This window comes from Musa acuminata, chromosome BXJ2-6 (genome assembly GCF_036884655.1).
Source record: "Musa acuminata AAA Group cultivar baxijiao chromosome BXJ2-6, Cavendish_Baxijiao_AAA, whole genome shotgun sequence".
In the NCBI taxonomy this organism is placed as follows: Eukaryota; Viridiplantae; Streptophyta; class Magnoliopsida; order Zingiberales; family Musaceae; genus Musa; species Musa acuminata.
The window spans coordinates 3,047,464-3,074,050 of record NC_088343.1 but is presented as its reverse complement, the minus strand read 5'-3'; the positions used below and the strand labels follow the sequence as shown (position 1 = coordinate 3,074,050).

The window sequence follows — 26,587 nt, the reverse complement described above, 5'->3', positions numbered from 1 at the left end:
TTTGGTGTTGGTAAAGCTCCAACCAGCATCCCTCCAATTCTTTAGGAACAGAGTCCACAAAGGATTGGTGCGCAAGTATGAAGGACCCTTCCCAATTATCAGCAGGGTAGGCAACGTGTCTTACAAGTTGCAACTGTCGGCGTGGTTCAAAATTCACAACGTTCTTCACGCCAGCAACCTAAAAGCCTACCACTCGGATCCGCAAGATGCTTCCCGAAGTGTTCCAACTCGGCTACCTCCCATCACAGCCTTCTACGAGAAGCGAGTGGAAACCATTCTGGCGGACCGCAAGATAAAGCTACCCAACGGAGCTGAGCAAACAGAGTACTTGGTGAAATGGCGAAAGCTTCCCCGAACTGAAGCCAGTTGGGAGCCTGAAGACGCCCTGCGACATGAAGAAGAAGTCATCAACAACTACCATCAAGCGTTGACGAGGGCGTCGACAGTTTAAGTGGGGGAGAATGTCACGAACGGTCGTCGCGCACCCGCAACAACTCCGTTCAACGAACCATTCGTCGCTCACACCCACATGTACAGCTGCTTGACATGTTGTTTTCTCTTGGTTTTGAGGCATTTTGCTTGTAAAAATGTAAGTTCGAACAAGCTGCAGCGTTACAAAGCGATCGCTCACCGAACCGAGCAAAACAACCCTAAAACAGCTCCTTTTTCGCGTGCCGCGGGGGCTAGCGAACAAACTGCCTTCGCTCACCAAAACGTCAGCCATCTCAGCTCCTTTGAACCCCCCGGGTGGCACAGGGCTGGATGGGGCTTCGGTTATATACCGGGCGTTGAACTCTCATTCACAAGTTCGCACGTGACCTTTACGGGGACTTGTTTTCGCGCCAGGGACCAGGTGAGCGGCTGTTTGTGGGCTTGCAGCTGTTCGTTCATCCTTCTAAAGCCTTGTTTTCTCCTTCTCCCTCTTTTCTCTTGTGCACACAAGGTGCTCACTGATTTGCTTATAAAGCTTCCCCTTTTCGCGAGACTTCGGGACTTGTCCGTCGCTCGCCCTTTCGAACTAATCAACTTTCTCTCTTTTACAGGTCCTTCGGGACCTGCGTGAGGTTACAAGTTGGCTGACCCTTTGCGGAGCAATATAGCAAGGGCGGAGCGCGACTTAGGCAACGCAAGCTAAGTTCGCGTCTTTGCCACGAGTGGGCCTCGCGACTTAGGCAACGCAAGCTAAGTTCGCGTCATTGGCCGCAAGGGTGCCTCACGCCTTAGGCAATTCCAGCTAAGGCCGTGACAGCTCGGTACACAGTATCATACCGAGAAAATCTCGAAATTCGATTCGGTACGAAATTTCAATCCTTGGTCCCATGAACATAAAGGTTGGTTTTTTATTCATATTGTCAATTTTGAACTGGATGCCTGTGAGTTCTTTGATGTATCTAGCATGAATGACATCTTTTTTTTTATCTTAATATGTGCATCCTGAATGATCCAGATTAGATGGTATCTTTTGGTCATTAATTTTGATTTTCAGTGCTATAATGATCGTCTATCATAAATATCATTCTTTATTTGCTTGTGTATAAGCCTAGCTACTTTATCGTGGATGTAACTTTTTGTTCAGAGTAGCATACTGTTAGCAACTAGCTTCATCAACTTGGACTCCTTTCAAGTCCTTGGATTCCCATGAGGAGGGTGTTGAAAATATTCATTGGTTTTGGTGGAAAAAAATCATTAGTTGATTGACTCAATGCCTTTACCATAAAATCACTTGTCAGTTTATATCTGCTCCTTTAAACTAGTTGATTAAGAATAAAACAAAGAAAGAGAAAAACTATTCTATATGGATTCAGTGATAATCTTCTTTTTGTGTTGAAAGGCAAAATTAATGTAGTGATCGGAAGTGATTTTTAGTTTTTGTTCAAACCGATAAATGAAAAGTTATATGCCACTTATTGAAGCTTCTCTAATGGGATATTATGATTATCCTGCCTACTGGCTAAGGTTTCTGATTAGATACAGGTTATTATGAAGAAGTCTGGTAGGTGTCCTTTTTGCCTTTAAATGATGATTCAAGGTTTACCAAGCTATCTTTATAAGCACAAAAGTCTAATTAACCTGAAATCTCTGAGAAATTAGTCAGTGAATTGGAAGTATTATGTCATAAATTTCTTGGTAGTTGTCTTTTAACTAATATATAATATGCTAGATTGAGATTCCATAATAAGTATCTAGGTGATGTTTGTTTGATTTGATGAACCCTAGCATTTTTAAAAGTTGAGTCAAATGATGTTGAACATTCTTTCTTAGTTTCTTGTTTTTGACTTGATAGTTCTATACTTGTTCTTTCATGACAACATGAATATTCGAAGTAGCTTTTTAACTTTTCTAAGTATTTTGCATAAGGATGAAAACTCTAGTATTGAGGATTATTTTGGGGATGAAGTACTAAAAGTGCGAGCTTGTGGGATGTCATTTATTACACTTGGAATAAATATCCGGTTAGTTAATCTTTTTAACTTGTGACATCAGGAAATGTTGCTTTATTTTTTGTGGTGTTTAGTTTTAGAGCATAGCTTCTTAGTGTCAACCACAACAAGAATCATGTGATGTTATAGGAAATTCGGTTTTCATGGTTTCAACCTTCTACAAAAGTAGATATGTTCTAGAATAACCAAATATCGTAAATGACTCCCTTAAATTCTTAGCATCATAATTGATCCTAAATTTCTTCTGACAACGTGTTGGCATCAATATTGTTGTATGTAAATTTCTTGGGACAGAAGATTGACATATTATGTATTGCATTTAGCTCACTTGTAAATCTAGCATTGTTCCTGATATAAAGCACAGTATGTAACAAGCAGGTAGGTAATTTCATAGTTTAAAGGAAGATCCCACAATTGAGGTGCTTTCTTGAGTGCAGAATTTCACATCGGCATGCTTCTTGATAACTATGTTTAGTAAATTGTTTACAGATATCTAGGATCAGAGATCCTCATAGATTGATTTTGTTTTTATCAAGTAAAATATTTAATATATGAAGATTTAAAACAATCATTATGTACTTCAATAAAAGATTTATTAGTTGCATGGAGTGGGACATGCATGTTCTAGTTACGTTGGCTTAAGTCTGTACTTGACTTAATCCATCCTTGGGAACTATTTTATCATATTTCTACTGATTGCACTTCCATTTGTGTATTTGTCAATTATTTTTGTCCCTTCCCTATGATTTGTAATTTTTGATTTGTTGATGTGCCTTAACTTGCGACGGCTGCTATTACAGCGATTGTCAAAATCAATCAAAATGGTTTCTAAAGGTGTGATGAAGGAACACCTTCTGCTTGTTGCAAACAGCATGACTTGCACTGGAAAACTTATCGGTTTCAACACTGGTGGTTATAAGGCGCTCTTTCGTTCTTTCAAAGTTGAAGTACCATTTACTGAAGCCACTTTATTTGTAAGTGCATGTCTGAATATTTAAGCTCTTCTTTGTTCATTTACATCAAGTGTGCTTTTTAATTTTGTCTGATAATAACATTAGAATGTTTCTATTCTTCTTGCAGACACCAATGAAATGCTTTGAAAGAGCTGCTGAGAAGCGTCAGGTTGATTCATTAGCCAGTGTGGTTTCATCCTGTTCATGGGGCAAAAATGTGGCTATTGGGACTGGTGCACACCATTCCAGATTCTTTGGGATAAGAAACAGGTTCCATTTTCCATTCACCCAATACCATGTACCCATGACTTTATTGAAATATTTGTACATATAATGAATGAGAGTTAATTTACCTTATTTCTGCTGTGACAGATGGCAATGAACAAAGATATTGGAAAAGGAGTCTATGACTTTCTGGAGTTATCAAGGGAGACATCCAGTGGAGAAGCAACTGGCAGATATCTAGCAGATGTTGATGAAATGGCAGAAGAAAATGGAATTTGTCTATCACCTGACCTCGATGGATGAATGACTTTTGATGATGTTGAGTACAACTTTCAGAAAAGGATTGGCCTGGTAAATGGAAAATCTGGCGAGTCTAGCTGGGAAGTGGATCCAGTTTCGGTCAAGTCAGGTAACCGGGAGGGATGGGGAGATAAAGAATCAACTCATGTGGACAACTGTGAATCCCCAGCAACCAAACATAATGTTTGGTCTAGTTGGGATTCCATCCAAGTGAAACAAAAGACTGTTGAATCTGAGAATCTGGCAGGTGATACTGTACCTGGTGAAGATATGGATGCACAGAAACATTCTGGCACAGCAGATGAGTCTGTTGCATGGGGGAAATGGACGGCAGACGGGAACTCAACTGCCTGGGACAAATTGTCTCACAGGAATTGTTGGAATGAGGCAAGCAAGACCAAGGTGGATTTGAAACATGGTGATGAGAGAGATTAGTTGAGAAAGAGGTGAACAGGAGAAGGGAAGGGAAACATAGGTTCAACAGCCACAACCTAAGTTCCTCAACTTGTTTTCCAATAGGCTTGGCTAATGAAAGGATACACTACATCTGTTATGTATTAAAGCATCAGTAACTTACCTGGCATTGACATTTGAAAAGCACCCACAACTGCTCTAAATAAGTCATCAATAACTTATCTGATGGGCTTTTCTGAAAAGGAAGCATAAGTGTTCTAAACAAGGTTTAAACTAGAACAATTTAAATGTATCTCTAAAGGCTTAAATTTATTTATTGGTCTCATCTGCTGCAGTGTACATATGGTGGTGGGTATTGTTCATACTACAGTGACAGAAATAGTAAAGAGCCCCATTACAAATGACTTTAAACCAAATGAAGCCCAAACTAAACTTAAACAAATTGCACAAAATCCAGTATCAAAACCTTTAAGCTAGTAGATAAGAAAATTTAATAAACTCTTGGGTGGATCAGCAGGCCTTGATGTTTCATCAATGGCTATCAGAGACTGGCTAATGCTTCCACCTTCCCTATTGGTTATGCATACCTTCATGCAGATCAGAGGTGTTTAATCTCACATCATCTAGACGTCTGAGCCCTAACCCAGGGACTTTGGATGCTGCTGTTAGTGCCTTGATTTGGAGATTGTTACTTCTCATGTCATCAGGATTGGGTTTTATGACCTTGCTTAGAATTGCTTTACACAACCTTATTTCGATGATCGTAGAAACCATCCAATCCAATGTTATATACTATGATGTATAAATGCTTATGGCTATCACATTTTATTTAAATAGACATCATAAAAGTGACAATGAGCTCATACATTTTTATATAGAGAGAGCTTATTATTTTGCACGATTATGCTATGATTAAATTTAAAAATTCTGGTCTCAATAATTAGTTCTATACACATTGTTTATTTTTCCTCATTTATTATATTAAGGGTAGGAAAGACCATGAACATGATTTCTTACCTAACTGACATATGTTTATTTTATATTCCTATTTGATTCATGAGAGTTTGAATATAGGGCCTAAAATAGCAGTTGAACTTGGGTGAACAATTTTCCCTAAAATGTCCTGCTTTTCTCACGTACATATTATTGGTTGGTCATGGAAAAACTATCCTTTTAGATGTTACTTCGTCAATGAACAAATTGTATGATATTTGTAACGTCATGCTTGCTCTGATGGTATACATATCTTGGTTATGATATATTATTTCAGTGATGGCAATCGACTTTCTGCTGATGATCAAAAGTTCATCTCGGAGAATGTTTTCAAGTACCACCCTGATAAGCAATCAAAGGTGTCTGATCAAGTTGACTACATTATGGTAAGCTGGACGAGTCATGTGTTCCCAATAAAGCGACAAGGGCATTGCATGACAATGGTCCAAACCATGGTTTTTTTTTCCTTAAATTAATCTTATTTAGTTGCAATGTCACATAAAGATATATTTATTTTGCTGATGGCAGGTTGACAAGAACATGAGCTTCCAAGACTCGAGGTGCTTTTATGTGTTATCATCGGATGGCACAAGTGCAGACCTCTCCTGTCTCAAATGCATGGGGAGTCCTTTTGTAAAAAGTATTTTAAGAGGCTTCGTTCCGGGCCTGCCGTGTTAATGACGTTGCCATCTCATCCCATGAAAGGGTTAAACCAGGGCTTAAAATTTTGTTATGTCAATAATGCTGATGATAACCATTATTTTCTTTAGGAAACTTGTTATGTGAGGCATATCAGGTAAAATTTCACTATTTTTATTTTTATTTTTATTTTCATTACGAGAACTTTATGTAACGGTTATTATTAAATATCTTATTTAATAATAATGTAACCGTTCATTCATAATTCAAATTTCTTCATTTATTATGGTTTAAATGATTTCAGTTTCTTATTCTTTATGCATGAAATCATTATTATTAAATTAAATATTTAATATCATTAAGTTCGATCCAAACGTTACAAATTTGAATTAATTCTTGAACGTTATGAGTTGGTGATGATAAATGTTCTTGATGGGAGAACATTTATATATACACGAGGATTTTGGTCCCTTGGCTCAATCATCTCTTTGAAGCGAAATGCTTTCCTACACTATCTAAAGCGAGAGTTCTGAGTCGAGAAGAACCAAAGTTCAAGAAGAAACCTCTGTAGAAATTCTTGACGACAATGGCTGAAGGTACGTTATTTCGTTTCCGCATTAGTTTTATTGTGTTTCTATTACAATGATTTAGAAACACAAGTTGGCTTCATTAAAATTTCTAACACTTTATTCCACCATTCTCTTTTATGAAACTTGTATTGGGTTAATTTTCATTAGGAGATTGGGTTAATATTCCAATTCTATAACGAAAGACCTAATGGAAGGTAGATATGTTAAGAGATAGCGGAACTCTCATAAATAGAGAAAAAAAAAAAGATATATAAAGAAAAATGCTTTTGTTAGACAAATAAAATATTTTAATCAAAGTAGATCAAGGTTCAAGCGATAGAAATGGCATGTAAGGCATTTGCAGATCAACCATCCCCAAACCTTATAATACTGAAAGTGCTTGATAGTGGTTACTCAATGATAAATCTCACTTCCCAATGAAACATAATACTGAAAAATGGAAAGCAGATAATCTGATATATATTGAAGTGATGACCACATGACAACTTAGAGAAGAAACAAATCAATCTTGGTCAATACCAAAAATCTATACTGCAGATATGCACATACAGGGATACCTACTCAATTAAGAACTCATGAGCACAGTCCTTCAAAGTGACTCTTTTTAAGCAGTTCAAAACTGCGAATGCTGCATTTTCCTTGCAAAATCTTTTCTGGCAGCAGCAATCATTCAAGTACAAAATCACTCCGCGGTCAGAAACATCATTTTTGTAACTGACCTTACAAAGAAGAATTTCCTGCAAGATACGCATGTCTATTAAACACAAATCATGTTTCTCTTGGACCTATGCAAGTCCAACCAAAATGAAAATGAAGATTAATTTGCCAAGTAGAAACATAACATAGATGACTCACTTTCATGAGTTCCCATGATGAATTGTTACTTTGAGATGAATCAAGAACTGCCTTATATGCAAGGTTTGATATTGCAGTTGCAGCCAACACACCTACAGGATCACCAGCGGGTGGAGTATTTACGGAATTAACTCCTTCATCATCCACATACTCAAGCTGCACAAGTGAACCAGTACACACATTTCTGACACTTCCATCATAGCAGATAACAACATCTCGAAGAATTGCCATCAAATATTTAAACAAAGTTCCAGGTTCTGTGAGTCTCTCTAGACGAACGAACTATCACTTCTCTGGATGATATCGCATGGACTAACATTTCATATGGATTTAGACCATGAAAAAAAGAGTTCTTCACCAGTCCATATGCTTCTGATGGATGATCAACTTCACCAGCGGAATACTTGCTTACAAAGTTTAAAAAGCAGTCATCAACCAAAGCCCTTGAGTAATATTTTCCTTGATCAAAAAGTTGAAGACCTAAAAATCCAAGCTGTTCAACCACTTTAACCATTGATGAATCACTTTTTGAGTCAGTCGATTAAGTTACCCAGTGCAGAAGAATTCAGGATAAATTTCGCTATTGGATCCTTCATGCTTCTAAGATGGTTCTGAACTTGCAATTCCACAAGTTCATCACGTCTTGATCTCAATTGATTGAGTATGCATGAATTTTTCTCGATGCTTCCTTGAATTTCACTAACAACAGCCTTTGATAAAATAAAATCTTTCAAACAAATACTAAAGCCTTCCATAAACAGCATCTCCACTAGTAAAGGCTGTATATAATTGAAGAAATTAAGAACCTCCATTGGGCCCTTCATGCGGTAAATATGAGTCATGATGATATCTGTCAGCAAAGACTGCACTACATCTTGTTGATCAGTGTCTAACTTCAAAATTTCACTCTCACGTATAAAATATCGTTCGCCAGAACAGTCCAACAAAAGCAGGGAACACATTCTGGAGAACTTGAAGAATTGTCCAACAAGGACCACATTTAGTAGCCTTGACTATTGCAGGTGGTGGCAGCATTGATGAGACATACATCCCCAATTGTTGTGCTACTTCCTTCTTTATGAAACCAGGTTTGAATATAAGCTTCAAGGCCAATGAAGCATCCTGAACAAGCTGCAAGTTCAAGCTCCCAGAATGGGAACTAAGCAGCTGTTTTTCCACACTAAATAATTCTAGAACCTCAGCTTTCGCAGATAGGGATTGTGGATAGAAAATATGAACACAGTCACCATCACATATAAGAGGATTGATCTTAACAGTATGATCATCGTGAATATAAACATAGAATGCTTGTAATGAGTGCTTATGAGTACTGGGGGGGGCTGTTCATAAAAACTATATCCCCATCTAAAATTTGACGATTTATAACCTGGCCAATTTTAAGATTTGTATGCCCCTTTGACTCTACAGAAATGGCATAAGTGGAGGAACCATCTTTGTATGTAATACACAAGCAGCCATCAACTACATTCTGCAAACGAGTTATATTATGCTCAGTCACACGTTCTTCAAATGTAATTCTCTTTGCTATTTCTGATGGTAACCCCACTACATTAATTCCAACATAAGGGTCTCCACTAACAACAGAACGAGAGGAAAACCCAGAACCCTTTCTGATAAATAAAGTTCTAATCTTATCAAGCCACTGCTTTGTCAAATACTCATTAGTCTCATTGCCAAATGCAAATCTTCTTGTGATGTCACGAGGTGCCTGTTAGGTAAGAAGTAAATTGATTTGAATTAAACATCAAAACAAAACAAAATTCATTAATTTAATATAGCCTGATGAAACCACAATACAAACTTTGAACAGCAAAGCTGTCCTGTTTCTATTATGTAAATGTACCTTTGTGGTACCTCTGAGATTCATATACAGTGCAATTGATGATTGCAGATCATTTGTCTCGATTTCATAAGATTCAAAACTTGGAGAACCAGACCTTGACCTTTTGATCAGCTCAATCTTGCCAAGAATTTTCTTATGAAGGGACTTTGAAATATCCTACAAATCACAAGGAAAAGAAATATTAATAGCAGTTAGTTCTACAAGCAGACTCATTCAGAGTACAATTGTCAGATAATCAGGTGTTCATCATTAAAATACTTACCGAGGACATGACACATTTCCCATCTGAAATTTCTGGCACACACAAGCAATTCGGAGGAACAGGTAGCTGTTCCATAATGAACCCCTTCTGAAGAAAGTATCCCTTCCCAGCCATCTGAAATTTTTGGGTTTCTTCTGGAAGCTTCTCCAAAATTTTAAGACCCTAAAATACATAGTTACATAATGAGCATTTCCCCGTCATACTACAGGAAAAAATTATTAGACTGCAACCTTACCACAAGACATTTTTACATTCATATATCACATAAAGTCCTCCATTCTTTAGTTTATCAAATGTATTTAATTCTTCCTTGTTTATGCTCAAAACCAATCACGATTGGATCTTAAAAATTCACCGGGCTCTAAATGAACCAATCCAACCCTGGTTCTTGGTTCTCGGTTCTCTTAGGATCATTAAATCCACAACAAAACAGACTGTAACAAAAACAAGAGAACACCTTGGAATGATAATATCCAATCTGATTGTTCAAATTTTAATTTGTTCAATTGTGCCTTATAAGTAGTCGAAAAAAAAATCAAATTGTTAACGGTAATTAATGTGATAATGTATGTGAGGCATCAAAAGGATCTAATTTTATCATTTATCATATAGAAAATGAATATCACTATAGTTTTAAGGATATAGTAAAATTTTAGTAACCAAAAATATCTATAGAAATTTGGAAAAATATATTTGAGCTACAAAGACCAAAGAATAAGAATGTATAATTCATGGCAACAAAGACGAGAAAAAATCAGCAGTCCTGCCGTAACTACGTACCTGTACTGATTGCTCTTCTCTTCCACCAGTCTGCAGAGTATAAGAAAAAGTGTATGGTGTATCCTCTCGTCTCTTCCCGATTGGATATAGGTACGATGTGTAAATATGTTCAGACGTGATGCGATGCACTCAGAAGGTGTTAATGCAATGCACTCAAAACTGCGATGCATCGGACCTTTTGTTTCTTTTAATGTCCTCCAAACTACACTCCCGTGCTTACAGCTTCTCCTAATGGTATTTATCTTAACAGAAAAGATAAAAAGAACGGATGATCTACCAAAAGTAAATGCACAAGATAATTAATTTACTTGGTCTAACCAGACGTATTCAAAAGAGCAGAGATTTGTTCTTCCAAAAGGAATCCCTTCCTGTGTCATCTTCATTGTTTCACAAAAGCGAGATATTTTATGATTGACACGAGTATAAGAAATTTATATTAAAAAAAAAACAACTATAATTTTCATGTACATTCTATAGAATAATTGGCAAATAGATATGTGATATAGGCAGAACATAAAAGCTTCACAATTTCATATGAAAAACTATATTTTGCAAGGGATTCGTTAAATAATAATTAAAGGAAGAAGCTGTAATAATCCAACCACCCCTGCAGTTCAAACAGAGAGACACGATGATCAGAATATGAAATCAAGTCATAACAAGTTATTACAATCATTTGCCATAATTTATATATTATGAATAGATCATGCTTGATATCAATTATTGTCTCATCAGAATGCTTGATATCACTCGGAGTATGGAACTTAAGATATATGGCAAGCTTAAGACAAAATGGAAACCTGAATAATGCTAAACAGAAAACAGCCTTAAATGTATCGACTGAATGAATCACACAGCATCATATGTTAGTTATTATCCATGATTTAGAGGGCAGGAAGTAATGTAGGATGGACTTCCTTCCACGTCAACATCATGCTAGGTAATCCATGAATCACAATGTCAACAGATAAAATACCACTATCCACTATGAACATTAAACACATGAAAACCCCTTTCTGAAGAACACTTTAGACTTGTTTATGAAAAAAAAAAAACATTGAACTGTATGTTCTTCTATACCAAGGAACATTAATAACACATACATTGGTCTAACCAGAAGTATTCAAATTGGCAAATGATTTCAATTGTTTTGGATGTCAACCATGATTTCTTCTATTTGATACATCAGAAAATTGGGAAGCGAGGAAATACAATCTCAGGGGAAGTACATTTTCTTTTAATAGAAACTTTACAGTCGATAAATTGCTCTCCTAATTTGTTGATGCAGATATGAATCTGATACAACTGCTGCTTCCCCGATTTTGTGTTGCATTGGATTGCTGGTTTATACCCTATTTCCCTTCTGACGTTTTGGAAGATAAGCTTCGAATTATACTTGTTGTTATCAGGAAAAATACCTTTTGCCTCTAGCGAAGAGAGAATATCAACTTTATTCTTGAGGTTGAGGGCTGCTGTGAAGTAAGAAGGTTGATCAAACCTGGACAAGGAACATGTGCCGTGCTTATCCCATTCGTGTTGCCAGAACGAGTGGCCATCGCTGCTGGGACAACGAAAACTGTGCCAGTGTTGAATCATCTTGCATATCAAAGGGTCCATCTGTAATCGAAGACAAGGATAAAAAACGATGAATGACTCACACTCTCATTTTGTAAGGTACCTTTACGATAAAGTAGTCTGTGTCAGAGTCGAATATACCTTACGTCGGACGTACTTAGAAGATGATGGCATGTTCTTTTCACAAGATGGAAACATTCCATTGTGGAAAGCGGGCCAAAGGCCATGGATGGTAAAATTTTTTTCCGGATACCCCGTACTCATAGGACAGCAACGGTTGACGTTGCAAAATGATCCGGGCCACTAGATGTTTCAAATCAAATGATCAATATAGAGAAGAACAACAAGATAGAGAAAAAAATTAGACTTACCTGAAGAACCAAGTGAAAATAATCATAATTGGATGCGGCAGTGGTGGAGAAAACCAGCAAGAAAGGGAGGACGAGAGGTGTCATGCTTCGGCGAGTTAGGCTTCTGGGCACGTCGGAAGGCTTCTCCTTTTCTGTATGTGATCATCACAAAATTGCATAAACATTACTGGTTAGCATGCCTGAGGTGGGTTTAATTAATTATCTATAAGACAAATGCATAATTGAAGGAGAAAGAAGAAAAAAAAAATAACTCAGGTTGGGGATCTTCAGACTAGTATCATAAACCAGCAGATGACAAAAAAAAAAACATCATTTAGCAAAAGATAATAGACATAAAAGTCAATAGCATCTCTCTATAAACAAACCAACAACCCAAGTGTGTGCAGCTGCTGAAATCATAATGTTAGTTCATGAAAATAAAAAAAGATTAACAGAACAGACTATACTATGTCTACAAGTCTAAAGAGAATCAGTAACATAGACTTTGAAGAGGATCTGGATCTACCCTTGTGGAGTTGCTAGTGAAAGGACAGGGTTCCAGATGAGTTTTCTAAAAGTTAAGAGTCAGATGTTCTTGTTTCATGTATGCATGTCTCCTTAACTTTGTTAGTCGGGTTGGATTGCTTTGTCAATATCCATTAAGGTGCTTTAGCTCAATATTTGCTGCCATGAGCCAGACTCAATGTCTAAGTGTTTAGACCATGACTCTGAAGTGCTATGATCTCATCCAACACAAACTTCATTGAAGGAAATTATAGAGCTAAACTCCACAAATACATATAAAAATTCTATATGTTTCACTTGTTTCAAGAAAATATGAACATGTTTATCTAGAAAGAGTAGCACATGGGCCTTATCCTAGACAACCTCATCTAAGAAATAGATTTTGTCTTCGTTCTTCTCAAGGCAATCATGTACCAGCTTTCATCTATTTATCCTTCTTTTACCGAGCCTGTCCTTTATTTCATACAAAATACTTTGAAATATATATATATATATATATTCTAAAATCTAAAGTAACCAAACAGGCAAACAAAGAAAGGTTGAACTAGCCAACCAGTATGTTGGAGACCAGGTGACGATGCTGAATTACTTCAAACCCAAATGTCCTCTGTCTAAAACGGCATAAAGCCAAAAAAAACTCAAAATTCCATATACAGCTATTTGCTATAAAATCAGGGATAGCACATAAAAACCAAAAATATTCACTATCGTCAAATTAATCATTCATTAAAAGTTCAATAGAAACATATCTTGGCTGCCATCCAGCTAAATTCATAACTTTCTCACTGCACAACACAGAATCATCCTTATAGTTCAGAAATCAGGAAATGTTACAGTTTCAAAGGAGGCAACACTATAAATTTATTCCTAAATCAGTTGCTAAATGATTATAAATGTAATCCCATAAATGGAAATTGCATAAGATGAGACCTAGGTACATCCTCCAACTTCTGCAATCCACTATGCACACTAACTTATTTCAGCTCTCCCCTAGACATGTTTCTGATGACTGAAACTTGACAGGTGAAACTGTCAAACAGGCTAGAACATGTTAATCCTTACAGTTATGCATACTGACAATCTAAAAGATAGCAGTAATATAATTCCTGAAAAGTCTCCTGACATCACTACAGGAGATATTTACATAAATTAGATTTGATTATGCAGATGAACCACTAGGTCTAGGACAAGCCCAACAATAATTAATAAAGAGAAAGAAGCACATATTTCAAGCACAGAGATGACTGTGATGTTCATTCAATTTTAAATTAGAACTTCAAATATTGATCTCTTGGATTATACTGCTTTTTTTTTTTTCCTTTCCCTAAGTGGACAAGCCAGTATCCCAACAAACTTTAAATTCTCAAACTATCACATAAGCCGTGTTGTCAGTCAATGCAATAAGAAAATGATTTTATGTGAAAACCCTTAGAAAAATTACCTCCAGGCCTAAAAATCTCCCAGTTGATGCAAATATATTGAGAATACTCTTGCTGCTTAAGCTTGTAAATACCTCCGTCGCACTAAAGCTTCCTTGGTTTAAAGCCTCTTCACAATCAACTAGGGTAGATGGTAAAAGGATATTCTTGGAAGATTGAAGGAGGAATCGTCCATTCCTGTGCTTTGAACAAATAATTTAACCAATTGAGAGTTGATACATAAGAAAACTGCAGCATTCTGTAAGAGTTGCTAGAAATCTAAATCAGAAGAATGAAGAAGCTTGGCCAAAATATTAGACATGATTTCTGGCTGAATGTAAAATATCATTCAACAGCTTAAAGAATATATATTTCAAAAACACCATGAGTTCAAATCAAGATTTAATCGTTGCTGGGACACGATACCAAAAGAACAAGATGTCTGACACAAATCCATCATGGATCGAGCCAAAGATATACAAAAGGATGAGTCGACATAACCTCATCATAGCATAGATCACGATTTCAAGACCCCCTTAGCATGATAAACTGCTGCTGAAATTCACTAAAACTCTTTAAAATACAAATCCTATTTGAAATATAATTACACCTAACCATATAATAACTTTTGGAAGCATATTTACTAAAGATATGATATTATTGTCATTATATTCAAAGCTTCCGATAGATCTCATACAGCATATTGTCTGCTTGATAGAACTTCCGAATCGTTGATATTGACTGAAACCACATTCTTACTACAGATTATAACGATATCACTCCAGTATAAATTCATGTGGGGACTTTGTAATTGAATTTGAATACAGATGAACAAAATGGAAGAAGTATAACCAAGAAAATCTAGCCAATATGAATGAAACCATGTAATCGACAGTGATATAGGCCAGCGCCTTAAAATCTTTTTACTAGAACCATTTAAACATTTATTGATCCTAAAGACCGCATTCATGAAATCTATACATTGTATCTTAGAAACAGATAACTCATATGACGAATGAAGAATAAATTTATTCATTACTAACCTTTCTTAGATCTGCTACCATACTCCCATCATTCTTCAGTACAACATCACCTGTACCTCGACAAATGTTTAACACTTTTATTCAACTCCCTCTGGATTTCAAGCAGACGGGGCTGAGGTGATGGAGTAGTCGTGGAGACAGAGACAAAAAGTGAGAGAGAGGGGAGGGGAAGAAGAAGAGTTAAAACAAAGAGATGTCAACATAAATAGAAAAGAAACAGCTACCCATACACAAAAGAAACAAGTAAAAAGAAGAGACAGAGAGAGCGAGAGAGAGCATATTACTCTCCCGAGCAGTATGCTCGGTATCGAATTGGAAAGGATGAAACTACCATTGGCCATCAAATGTCTTCAACCTTGCTTCTTATAATAGAAATCAAGTGTTACAACTAGTGTTAATGTAAACACCTTTTTCTTAGCCGTGACCCGGGGGGTCGTCTCGGCTCGTTCGGGGGTCCGAATGGCGGGAATCTCCCTGGGGCGTTGCTTGTCTCTACTGAGGCGGTCGGGTGCGGCCTCGGACTCAGGGCGACGCTGCGACTTCTTCCGGGCGGGGACTTCTCGCCTGCGCGTCCGGACGGGGGGCCTTGGCTTGGTACCTGCACAAAGGTCGGGTCGGGGTGCTCGACCCGACCCCTCCGACGATCACTGTTAGAGAATGTTGTGGGGGCGGTTTTTAGAGGAGGGAGAGTTCTCTTCCTCCCTTTTCCTTTTCCTCACTCCCTCTGGCTCGGGGACGTTTATAGGGGGGCTCGGCCTTACCGGGCGCGTCGTCACGTCGGTCGGGCACAGGTAAAAAGACTTGCCACCAAGTTCGCCCAGTTTGAATTATCGAATGTTCCCAGGAGCGAGAACCAGCGAGCCGACACTCTGGCAAAACTGGCGTCCGGCTCGGCACCCTGGGCTCGACCCGAGACCGGAGAGCTCCCTCACCGAGCCATAGAGATCGTCGCCACAGTCACGGGCGGCGCGCCGGCCACTTGGGTACAGGAGATGCTACGCTTCAAGCGGGACGGAACCCTACCCGACAATGAAACTACGGCTCGACGCTTGCGTCAGACGCAGGCGTGGTACTCCGAAGAAGGAGGACGGCTGTACAAGCGGTCTTTCTCGCGCCCCTTGTTACGTTGCCTAGAGCCGAACGAAGCCCAGACAGTTCTGTCCGACATGCATGAAGGGGCCTGCGGGGAACACATAGGCGAACGAGCCCTGGCGCACAAGATACTCCGACAGGGATACTACTGGCCGACCATGCGCCAGGACGCGAAAGCTTTCGTGCGGCGATGCAGCTCATGCCAGGAGCACGCCCGCACCGCCCGACTGCCGGCGGTCTTGTTCACTCCCGTCGACTGTGTTACGGTAAGTAACTTTTTTAGCCGTGGCATCGGGGGCCGTCGCGGCTTGGTTCGGGTCCGGATGACGGGGATCTATCTGGGGGCGCTCCTCGGGGTCTCCCAGCAGCCGAGCTCGGTGGTTCGGGTCGGGAGGTCGGGAAGAAGCTCCGCCATAGCGCCAGGAAGAGGCGACACCGTCTCGCACCTGCACACAGGTCGGGCCGGGGTGCTCGACCCGACCCCTCCGACGATCAAGTTAGAGAAAGATGCGGAGGGGGTTTAGGAGGAGGAGAAACCTCCGTCTTTTTTTTTTCTCATTTCTTTCTGATGAGGGAAATAATGGCAACAATACTGGCTGACGTCACCTGTCCCATCACGCCTCAACACCTGGTCAAACTGGCCAACACGCTGACCGAGGCGCCATTAACACCAGCCTGCCCCTGCCAAAAGTCAAGTTTAACACGCTGATCGAGGCACATTAATGCCGACATGCCCCCTGAAGTGGGCAGCTTAGGAAGCAGATTGCTTCCCTATAAATACCCTCTCGCTCATGAGAAGAAATGGGGGATCACACACTCCACACTTGTATGGAGGCATCTCCTCCTCCAAACCCCCTCACATCGCTAACTTAGCCGTCGGAGCTCGGCCCGACCTTTGTGCAGGTGCCAGACGGGATCTACTCTTCCAGGCGCCGAGCTGCCGACCCGAGTTGCCGACCTGCCGATCCGATTTGCCGAGCTGCCGACCCGAGTTGACGAGCTGCTGACCCGAGCTGCCGACCCGACTTCCGGACCCCAGAACCGAGCCGCGACGGCCCCGAGGCCACGGCTAAAAAAGTTACTTTCCGTAACACTTTCTTCCTCTTCTCCCTCTTCTTTCACTTTCTCCCTCGGTACCGTCGACAATAACGACCTCAATCAGCGATACCGTTCGGTAGCGGGCGGTCTGTGTACTGGTCTGCTGACGGACTGATATGTACTGCCCTTACCAGGTGGTATCATTCGGTATTGCAAACCTTGCATTGTACAACAAAGAGCATGAGATTACTGTATTAAATTAATTCAATTGCGCTCGACATAGTTAGGCCTCTTCACAGAACAGGACAGTTTGAATTAACATCTTTCCACCTCGCGCCACCAAAATGCCTTAGATAAGTGTTACGGTGAGTAACTTTTTTAAGCCGTGGCCTCGGGGCCGACGCGGCTCGACCTGGGGCTCGGAATGTCGAGGATCTCGGGCGCTGTGGCCGAGGAGCCGAGGCAGCGTCCAGCGTGTTTGCTGCGCATGGTGCCGAGGGGCCGAGGCAGCGTGTTGCTGCGCAGGGGGCCAAGGTAGCGCATGAAGTCGGCTCGAGTAGAGGAGGTCTCGGACAGGCTGTGGCCGAGGAGCCGAGCCAGCGTGCAGCGTGTTTGTTGCGCATGGTGCCGAGGGGCCGAGGCAGCGTGTTGGCTGCGCATGAGGCCGGGGCAGCAGGCAGCGCCGTCAGCCGAGCAGTTGAGGCGAGCTGCCGCGCATGGGGCCGAAGGGTCAAGGCAGCGGGCTGCACCGTCAGCCGAGCAGCTGACGCAGGCTGGCCGCGCACGGGGCCGACGCAGCAAGCTGCGCATGGCGTCGAGGGGCCGAGGCAGCAGGTTGCGCCGTCGGCCGAGGGGTCGAGGCGCGTGGGACCGAGCTGCGCGCGTGGGGCCGACGCGGGCGGGTTAGCCGCGCGCCTGGGGCCGCGAAGCTCGGCGCAGACAGAGACCAGCCCCAGAAGTCGCTGCTTCTGGTGCAGGTCGGTTGCAGCGGAGCAACCAAAGAGAAAGCTAACATACCGTCATTCCGGGCCCTCCTTCTAGCGCCATTATGTTACGGTGAGTAACTTTTTTAAGCCGTGGCCTCGGGGCCGACGCGGCTCGGTTCTGGGGCTCGGTTTTGGCAATCGACTTTCATCCATCCACCCTCTTGGGTCACACCTAGATGAAGCACCGCTCTAGGACAGTCCGTCGCCTAGTAGCTCCCAAAGTCCACCGACTTAGCTACAATTAGTGCACCATTGTCTGGATCCTGGGCCTCTACTCCTAATAGCACAATCTCTCCTGCGCATCGCTTTCCTCAAGCAACTTGAATAGCAATACTATGGCATATTCTTTAAGAGTACCCGCCTCCATATCCTCTTGCCTCGTGCCAAGGCCTTCTGAACCCAACTTCATCTCCGCAAGTTGAGTCGCCTCAGTTCTTCCATCAAATACTTCTCCGAGATAAGGTGCATGTGCCCAGAAGCTCCCTTTGTCTTTGGCACAATGCAAGATGAGTCCGCCTTATTAGAATGAAGGACCCATGGAACAACATGATCCTGCTCTTGCCTTTGCAAAAGTTCATGTCCTCGACCTTTGTCCAAGGAAAGCTCTGTGCCTCCGCTCCATGTTCTATCTTCTATGTCGGCTCACTTTATACGGCTTGGGTACTTCGCCAAGTTACACCCAAGTTGCTCCACTCCTCGTTTTTGCATTGAGTTGATGGTGGCCCTCACACCCACCATTCCACGGGTCAGCCCTCCCTTGAGGTCGATCTCCATATCGATTCCAAGTATGCCTTCATTTGTGTTGCTTTGGGTTGCTCCCCCACTTGATCTCGTAATGCATCCACCAATGCATTCTCTCAAGCGAGATCATGCGACGACTCCTCGCCGCTCGCTCGGTCCATTGAGCTTCGTGGAGTTGTTATTTGTTGAGGTACTCCTCCTCAACATGCGCGGTCTGTTGCACATGATCCTCCCTTTGGAAAGTTGGGACTTATCCCTCCTGGATATCTATCCCGTTGGAGCAAAATCTCTCTTCGATTCGGAGACCACCATCCCCTTGGACTACTCCGATTTGCTGAACAAACTGTGCATTGTTCTGCCTCCTGCAAACGCACTTGCTAGATTGCGACTCCATGTTAATACAGCCCCCGTTGCGCCACTCAAGGCCTAGCAACATGCTGAACTCGCTGCACACTTCAGTCTCCTGCGGACGTATCCTTCACCTGCCAAAGAGAAAGTTCCAATGCTCCATGGCGCCGAGTTTCGGTCGCCTTGGGATGGCCACGAACATTCCATCGTCCGCATACAAGCCCTTGCATGAGTACCGAATTCTTCGAGTTAGCAATTCCCCTCACCTCTGTGAGCTATGCACAACTATTTCGGTCGCTGAACAACTCATTCCACCTAGCATGGTCTCATCCTTTACCAAGCGCCTCGCTTGCTTGTAACACCATCAAGTGTTGTTGTCAACATTGAGTCGTAGCTCAAACTCAGCCATCCCAACCTTTGTGTGCTCCGCATTCTTCCCAGCTTGCTTGTCTCTAATACCATCTGTCATGGACTTAGCTGGTTTTGCCTAAGTCATGCGGTACTCTTGCGTGTCTGTTCGCAAAGGTCAGCCTCTCATAGTCCCTTAGGACCCATAAAAGAGAAACCGGGTTAGGGAAAACGCCTCACTCGGGATCCACAAGCAAACATTTCCAAAATCGGGACATGGAGCGGAAACACCAACATGAAGGTCGTACCACTGGACGACTTCCAAGTGATTCTTGGAATGGAGTTTATGCACGCGGCGAAGCTGGTGCCGATGCTGTTCTTGAACTCCCTATGTATGATGGGAGGCGATGACCCCTGCGTGGTTCCCGTCTCTCGGAGAGGAACCAAGGAGCCCCAACACATTTCGGCATTACAATTGAAGAAAGGGGTGCGAAAAGGCGAATTGACATTCGTGGCTGCTATGAAGCTAGAGCCACTCAACGAGGAGGCCATTCAAGAACCTGCTGTGGTGGCGAACGTCCTGAAAGAGTTCAAAGACGTTATGCCACCCGAGTTGCCAAAGACTCTTCCACCACGCAGAGGCGTGGATCATAGTATCGAGCTGGAACCAGGAGTGAAGCCTCCAGCGAGACCACCCTACCGCATGCCCCCGCCACAGTTGGCAGAACTCAGGAAGCAGTTAGATGAATTGCTAAGCGGTGGTCTCATCCGCAGCTCTAAAGCACCTTTCGGAGCTCCAGTTCTCTTCCAGAAGAAACAAGATGGGAGCCTCTGATTATGTGTCGACTATCGAGCCCTCAACAAAGTGACGGTGAAGAACAAGTATCCCATCCCGCTCATTGCGGACTTGTTCGACCAATTGGGCAAGGCTAAGTATTTCTCAAAACTCGACCTTCGATCGGGATATTGGCAGGTGCGCATTGCTGAAGGCGACGAGGCAAAGACTACCTGTTGTTACGGTAAGTAACTTTTTTAGCCGTGGCCTCGGGGCCGTCGCGGCTTGGTTCGGGTCCGGAAGGCGGTGATCTCCGTGGGGGCGCTCCTCGAGGTCTCCCGGCGGCCGAGCTCGGTGGTTCGGGTCGGGAGGTCTGGTCGGTAGGTCAGGTCGGGAAGAAACTCCGCCGCAGCGCCGGGAAGAGGCGACACCGTCTCGCACCTGCACACAGGTCGGGCCGGGGGCTCGGCCCGACCCCTTCGACGATCAAGTTAGTGAAAGATATGGAGGGGGTTTAGGAGGAGGAGAAACCTCCGTGTGGTCTGTTGTGTGTGTGTTCCCCCCCTTTTTGCTAAGGGCTCGTGGGTATTTATAGAGGAGGTTTGCTGTTACCTGATGCAAGGCAGGACTGTACCTTTGGTTGCGTGGGAGGCCGAGCTACTGCAGGGTATGGTGAGCCTCGGGCAGTGTGTTACTCAAGGGGATGGCGTGTCACATTGCCATTTTTTACCATATCATATGCCCCCCCGAAAGGAGCTATGCGTCGGTTCTTGCATGTAGGGGGTCCGATGCATGGCTTTTTACTTCAGGTGGGCTGGTCATGCATATCCGAGGCGTATGACGTAGGCGGGCTAGCCGCGCGGACGTGTCTCGTGCAACATGGGGCCGAAGTGCGCAACTCAGTCAGGAAGCCGAGCAGGGTTAGACTCGGGGCCGATGGAGCCGATGAGGGCTGAGGAGCACAACGCAGGCGGGGTGACCGCGCAGGCGTGATCTCGGGAGGCATAGAGCCGAGGGTCGAGGAGCACAACGCAGGCGGGATGACCGCGCAGGTGTGATCTCGGGAGGCGTAGAGCCGACGGCCGAGGAGCACAACGCAGGCGGGGTGACCGCGCAGGTGTGGTCTCGGGATGGCGTAGAGCCGAGGGCCGAGGAGCACAACGCAGGCGGGTTGGCCGCGCTGGTGTGGTCTCGGGATGGCGTAGAGCCGAGGGCCGAGGAGCACAACGCAGGCGGGGTGACCACGCAGGTGTGATCTCGGGAGGCGTAGAGCCGAGGGCCGAGGAACACAATGCAGGCGGGGTGACCGCGCAGGTGTGGTCTCGGGATGGCGTAGAGCCGAGGGCCGAGGAGCACAACGCAGGCGGGGCAACCGCGCAGGTGTGGTCTCGGGATGGCGTAGAGCCGAGGGCCGAGGAGCACAATGCAGGCGGGTTGGCCGCGCTGGTGTGGTCTCGGGATGGCGTAGAGCCAAGGGCCGAGGAGCACAACGCAGGCGGGCAGGCCGCGCAGGCGTGGTCTCGGGTGGCGTAAAGCCGAAGAACCGAGGAGCACGACGCAGGCGGGCAGGCCGCGCAGGCGTGGTCTCGGGTGGCGTAAAGCCGAAGAGCCGAGGAGCACGACGCAGGCGGGCAGGCCGCGCAGGCGTGGTCTCGGGTGCTGGGGGTCGAGGAGCACGACGCAGGCGGGTGAACCGCGCAGGTGTGTCCCGAGAGCCGGAGGTCGGGGAGCTCGACGCAGGCGAGTGAGCCGCGCAGGTGTGTCCCGAGAGCTGAAGGTCGGGGAGCACGACGCAGGCGGGTGAACCGCGCAGGTGTGTCCCGAGAGCTGAAGGTCGGGGAGCACGACGCAGGCGGGTGAACCGCGCAGGTGTGTCCCGAGAGCTAGGTCGGGGAGCACGACGCAGGCGGGTGAACCGCGCAGGTGTGTCCCGAGAGCTGAAGGTCGGGGAGCACGACGCAGGCGGGTGAACCGCGCTGGGGCGAACTCGGGAGCGTATGGCTGAGAAGCTCGGCGCAGGCAGGCTGCAGCCGAGGGATGTGACCCAGGTGGGCAAGCTGTCCTCAGACTTGGCAGTGAATATGGCCGAGAAGCCCGGCGCAGGCAGGCTGGCCGCCCAGGCGTATCTCGGGGTTTATGGAGCCGAGGGGAACGACGCAGGCGTACTGGCGGCATTGGTCTGTCTCGGGAACATGGAGCCAAGGAGCACGACGCAGGCGGTCTGGTCGCGCAGGTGTGTCTCGGGGATGATGGAGGCGAGGAGCACGACGCAGGCGGGCAGGCCGCGTAGGCGTGGTCTCGGTCATCATGCTGCCGAGGAGCACGACGCAGGCGAGCAGACCGCGCAGGCGTGGTCGCGAGGGCCATGCGGCCGAGTAGCACGATCAGGCGGGCAGGACGCGAGGACGTGGCCTCGGGCGCCACGCGGCCGAGGACCACGACAGGCGGTCGGGCCGCGCCGAGGTGGGTCTCGGCAGAGATTGGCCGAGGTGCCCGGTGCAGGCAGGCTGCGACCGAGGGACACCGCTCAGGCGTGCAGGTTGCGCTGGGGTGGGATTTCGGCAGAGAGTTGCCGAGGTGCTCGGTGTTGGCAGGCTGCGACCGAGGTGGTGTGCTTGGCAAGCATGGAGCTGAGGGGTTCGGCGCAGGCAAGCCGCGGCCGAGGGGCGTGAACCGGGTGGATAGGGCCATGGAGTTCGGCGCGGGCAGGCTGGCCATGCAGACGTGTCTCGGGGTTTATGGAGCCGAGGGGCACGACGCAGGTGGGCAAGCCGCGCAGGCGTGGTCTCGGGTGGCGTAAAGCCGAAGTGCCGAGGAGCACGGCGCAGGCGGGCAGGCCGATAAATGAAAAGTTATATGCCACTTATTGAAGCTTCTCTAATGGGATATTATGATTATCCTGCCTACTGGCTAAGGTTTCTGATTAGATACAGGTTATTATGAAGAAGTCTGGTAGGTGTCCTTTTTGCCTTTAAATGATGATTCAAGTTTTACCAAGCTATCTTTATAAGCACAAAAGTCTAATTAACCTGAAATCTCTGAGAAATTAGTCAGTGAATTGGAAGTATTATGTCATAAATTTCTTGGTAGTTGTCTTTTAACTAATATATAATATGCTAGATTGAGATTCCATAATAAGTATCTAGGTGATGTTTGTTTGATTTGATGAACCCTAGCATTTTTAAAAGTTGAGTCAAATGATGTTGAACATTCTTTCTTAGTTTCTTGTTTTTGACTTGATAGTTCTATACTTGTTCTTTCAGTAAATGTTGCTTTATTTTTTGTGATGTTTAGTTTTAGAGCATAGCTTCTTAGTGTCAACCACAACAAGAATCATGTGATGTTATAGGAAATTCGGTTTTCATGGTTTCAACCTTCTACAAAAGTAGATATGTTCTAGAATAACCAAATATCGTAAATGACTCCCTTAAATTCTTAGCATCATAATTGATCCTAAATTTCTTCTGACAACGTGTTGGCATCAATATTGTTGTATGTAAATTTCTTGGGACAGAAGATTGACATATTATGTATTGCATTTAGCTCACTTGTAAATCTAGCATTGTTCCTGATATAAAGCACAGTATGTAACAAGCAGGTAGGTAATTTCATAGTTTAAAGGAAGATCCCACAATTGAGGTGCTTTCTTGAGTGCACAATTTCACATCGGCATGCTTCTTGATAACTATGTTTAGTAAATTGTTTACAGATATCTAGGATCAGAGATCCTCATAGATTGATTTTGTTTTTATCAAGTAAAATATTTAATATATGAAGATTTAAAACAATCATTATGTACTTCAATAAAAGATTTATTAGTTGCATGGAGTGGGACATGCATGTTCTAGTTACGTTGGCTTGAGTCTGTACTTGACTTGATCCATCCTTGGGAACTATTTTATCATATTTCTACTGATTGCAGTTCCATTTGTGTATTTGTCAATTATTTTTGTCCCTTCCCTATGATTTGTAATTTTTGATTTGTTGATGTGCCTTAACTTGCGACGGCTGCTATTACAGCGAATGTCAAAATCAATCAAAATGGTTTCTAAAGGTGTGATGAAGGAACACCTTCTGCTTGTTGCAAACAGCATGACTTGCACTGGAAAACTTATCGGTTTCAACACTGGTGGTTATAAGGCGCTCTTTCGTTCTTTCAAAGTTGAAGTACCATTTACTGAAGCCACTTTATTTGTAAGTGCATGTCTGAATATTTAAGCTCTTCTTTGTTCATTTACATCAAGTGTGCTTTTTAATTTTGTCTGATAATAACATTAGAATGTTTCTATTCTTCTTGCAGACACCAATGAAATGCTTTGAAAGAGCTGCTGAGAAGCGTCAGGTTGATTCATTAGCCAGTGTGGTTTCATCCTGTTCATGGGGCAAAAATGTGGCTATTGGGACTGGTGCACACCATTCCAGATTCTTTGGGATAAGAAACAGGTTCCATTTTCCATTCACCCAATACCATGTACCCATGACTTTATTGAAATATTTGTACATATAATGAATGAGAGTTAATTTACCTTATTTCTGCTGTGACAGATGGCAATGAACAAAGATATTGGAAAAGGAGTCTATGACTTTCTGGAGTTATCAAGGGAGACATCCAGTGGAGAAGCAACTGGCAGATATCTAGCAGATGTTGATGAAATGGCAGAAGAAAATGGAATTTGTCTATCACCTGACCTCGATGGATGTATGACTTTTGATGATGTTGAGTACAACTTTCAGAAAAGGATTGGCCTGGTAAATGGAAAATCTGGCGAGTCTAGCTGGGAAGTGGATCCAGTTTCGGTCAAGTCAGGTAACCGGGAGGGATGGGGAGATAAAGAATCAACTCATGTGGACAACTGTGAATCCCCAGCAACCAAACATAATGTTTGGTCTAGTTGGGATTCCATCCAAGTGAAACAAAAGACTGTTGAATCTGAGAATCTGGCAGGTGATACTGTACCTGGTGAAGATATGGATGCACAGAAACATTCTGGCACAGCAGATGAGTCTGTTGCATGGGGGAAATGGACGGCAGACGGGAACTCAACTGCCTGGGACAAATTGTCTCACAGGAATTGTTGGAATGAGGCAAGCAAGACCAAGGTGGATTTGAAACATGGTGATGAGAGAGATTAGTTGAGAAAGAGGTGAACAGGAGAAGGGAAGGGAAACATAGGTTCAACAGCCACAACCTAAGTTCCTCAACTTGTTTTCCAATAGGCTTGGCTAATGAAAGGATACACTACATCTGTTATGTATTAAAGCATCAGTAACTTACCTGGCATTGACATTTGAAAAGCACCCACAACTGCTCTAAATAAGTCATCAATAACTTATCTGATGGGCTTTTCTGAAAAGGAAGCATAAGTGTTCTAAACAAGGTTTAAACTAGAACAATTTAAATGTATCTCTAAAGGCTTAAATTTATTTATTGGTCTCATCTGCTGCAGTGTACATATGGTGGTGGGTATTGTTCGTACTACAGTGACAGAAATAGTAAAGAGCCCCATTACAAATGACTTTAAACCAAATGAAGCCCAAACTAAACTTAAACAAATTGCACAAAATCCAGTATCAAAACCTTTAAGCTAGTAGATAAGAAAATTTAATAAACTCTTGGGTGGATCAGCAGGCCTTGATGTTTCATCGATGGCTATCAGAGACTGGCTAATGCTTCCACCTTCCCTATTGGTTATGCATACCTTCATGCAGCAGATCAGAGGTGTTTAATCTCACATCATCTAGACGTCTGAGCCCTAACCCAGGGACTTTGGATGCTGCTGTTAGTGCCTTGATTTGGAGATTGTTACTTCTCATGTCATCAGGATTGGGTTTTATGACCTTGCTTAGAATTGCTTTACACAACCTTATTTCGATGATCGTAGAAACCATCCAATCCAATGTTATATACTATGATGTATAAATGCTTATGGCTATCACATTTTATTTAAATAGACATCATAAAAGTGACAATGAGCTCATACATTTTTATATAGAGAGCTTATTATTTTGCACGATTATGCTATGATTAAATT

At 43.4% G+C, this 26,587-nt stretch overlaps 1 protein-coding gene, 1 long non-coding RNA gene and 1 pseudogene across 2 annotated transcripts; 2 read left to right on the top strand and 1 right to left on the bottom strand.

The window, feature by feature from the left end:
• Positions 1–2,355: 2,355 nt before the first annotated feature.
• On the top strand, positions 2,356–4,658 carry LOC135614255 (uncharacterized). The gene is made up of 4 exons (XR_010487463.1): positions 2,356–2,453; positions 3,242–3,415; positions 3,522–3,664; positions 3,767–4,658. It is a non-coding gene; the product is annotated as an uncharacterized LOC135614255 (long non-coding RNA).
• Positions 4,659–7,112: 2,454 nt separating this feature from the next.
• Positions 7,113–17,051, bottom strand: LOC135613532 (DNA-directed RNA polymerase V subunit 1-like; annotated as a pseudogene).
• A 7,498-nt stretch (positions 17,052–24,549) lies between these two features.
• On the top strand, positions 24,550–25,992 carry LOC135614254 (uncharacterized). Its single transcript, XM_065111410.1, has 3 exons — positions 24,550–24,749; positions 24,856–24,998; positions 25,101–25,992. The coding sequence occupies exons 2-3, from the start codon at positions 24,933–24,935 to the stop codon at positions 25,686–25,688; spliced, it is 654 nt and encodes a 217-aa protein (XP_064967482.1). The 5' UTR covers positions 24,550–24,749; positions 24,856–24,932; the 3' UTR covers positions 25,689–25,992.
• The last annotated feature ends 595 nt before the right edge of the window (positions 25,993–26,587 follow it).

Bases quoted from the DNA above. Each gene is read 5' to 3' on its own strand.
- LOC135614254 (XM_065111410.1), top strand. From the start codon at position 24,933: ATGGGGCAAAAATGTGGCTATTGGGACTGGTGCACACCATTCCAGATT. The intron at 24,999-25,100 runs GTTCCATTTTCC...CTGCTGTGACAG, and splicing joins TTCTTTGGGATAAGAAACAG to ATGGCAATGAACAAAGATAT.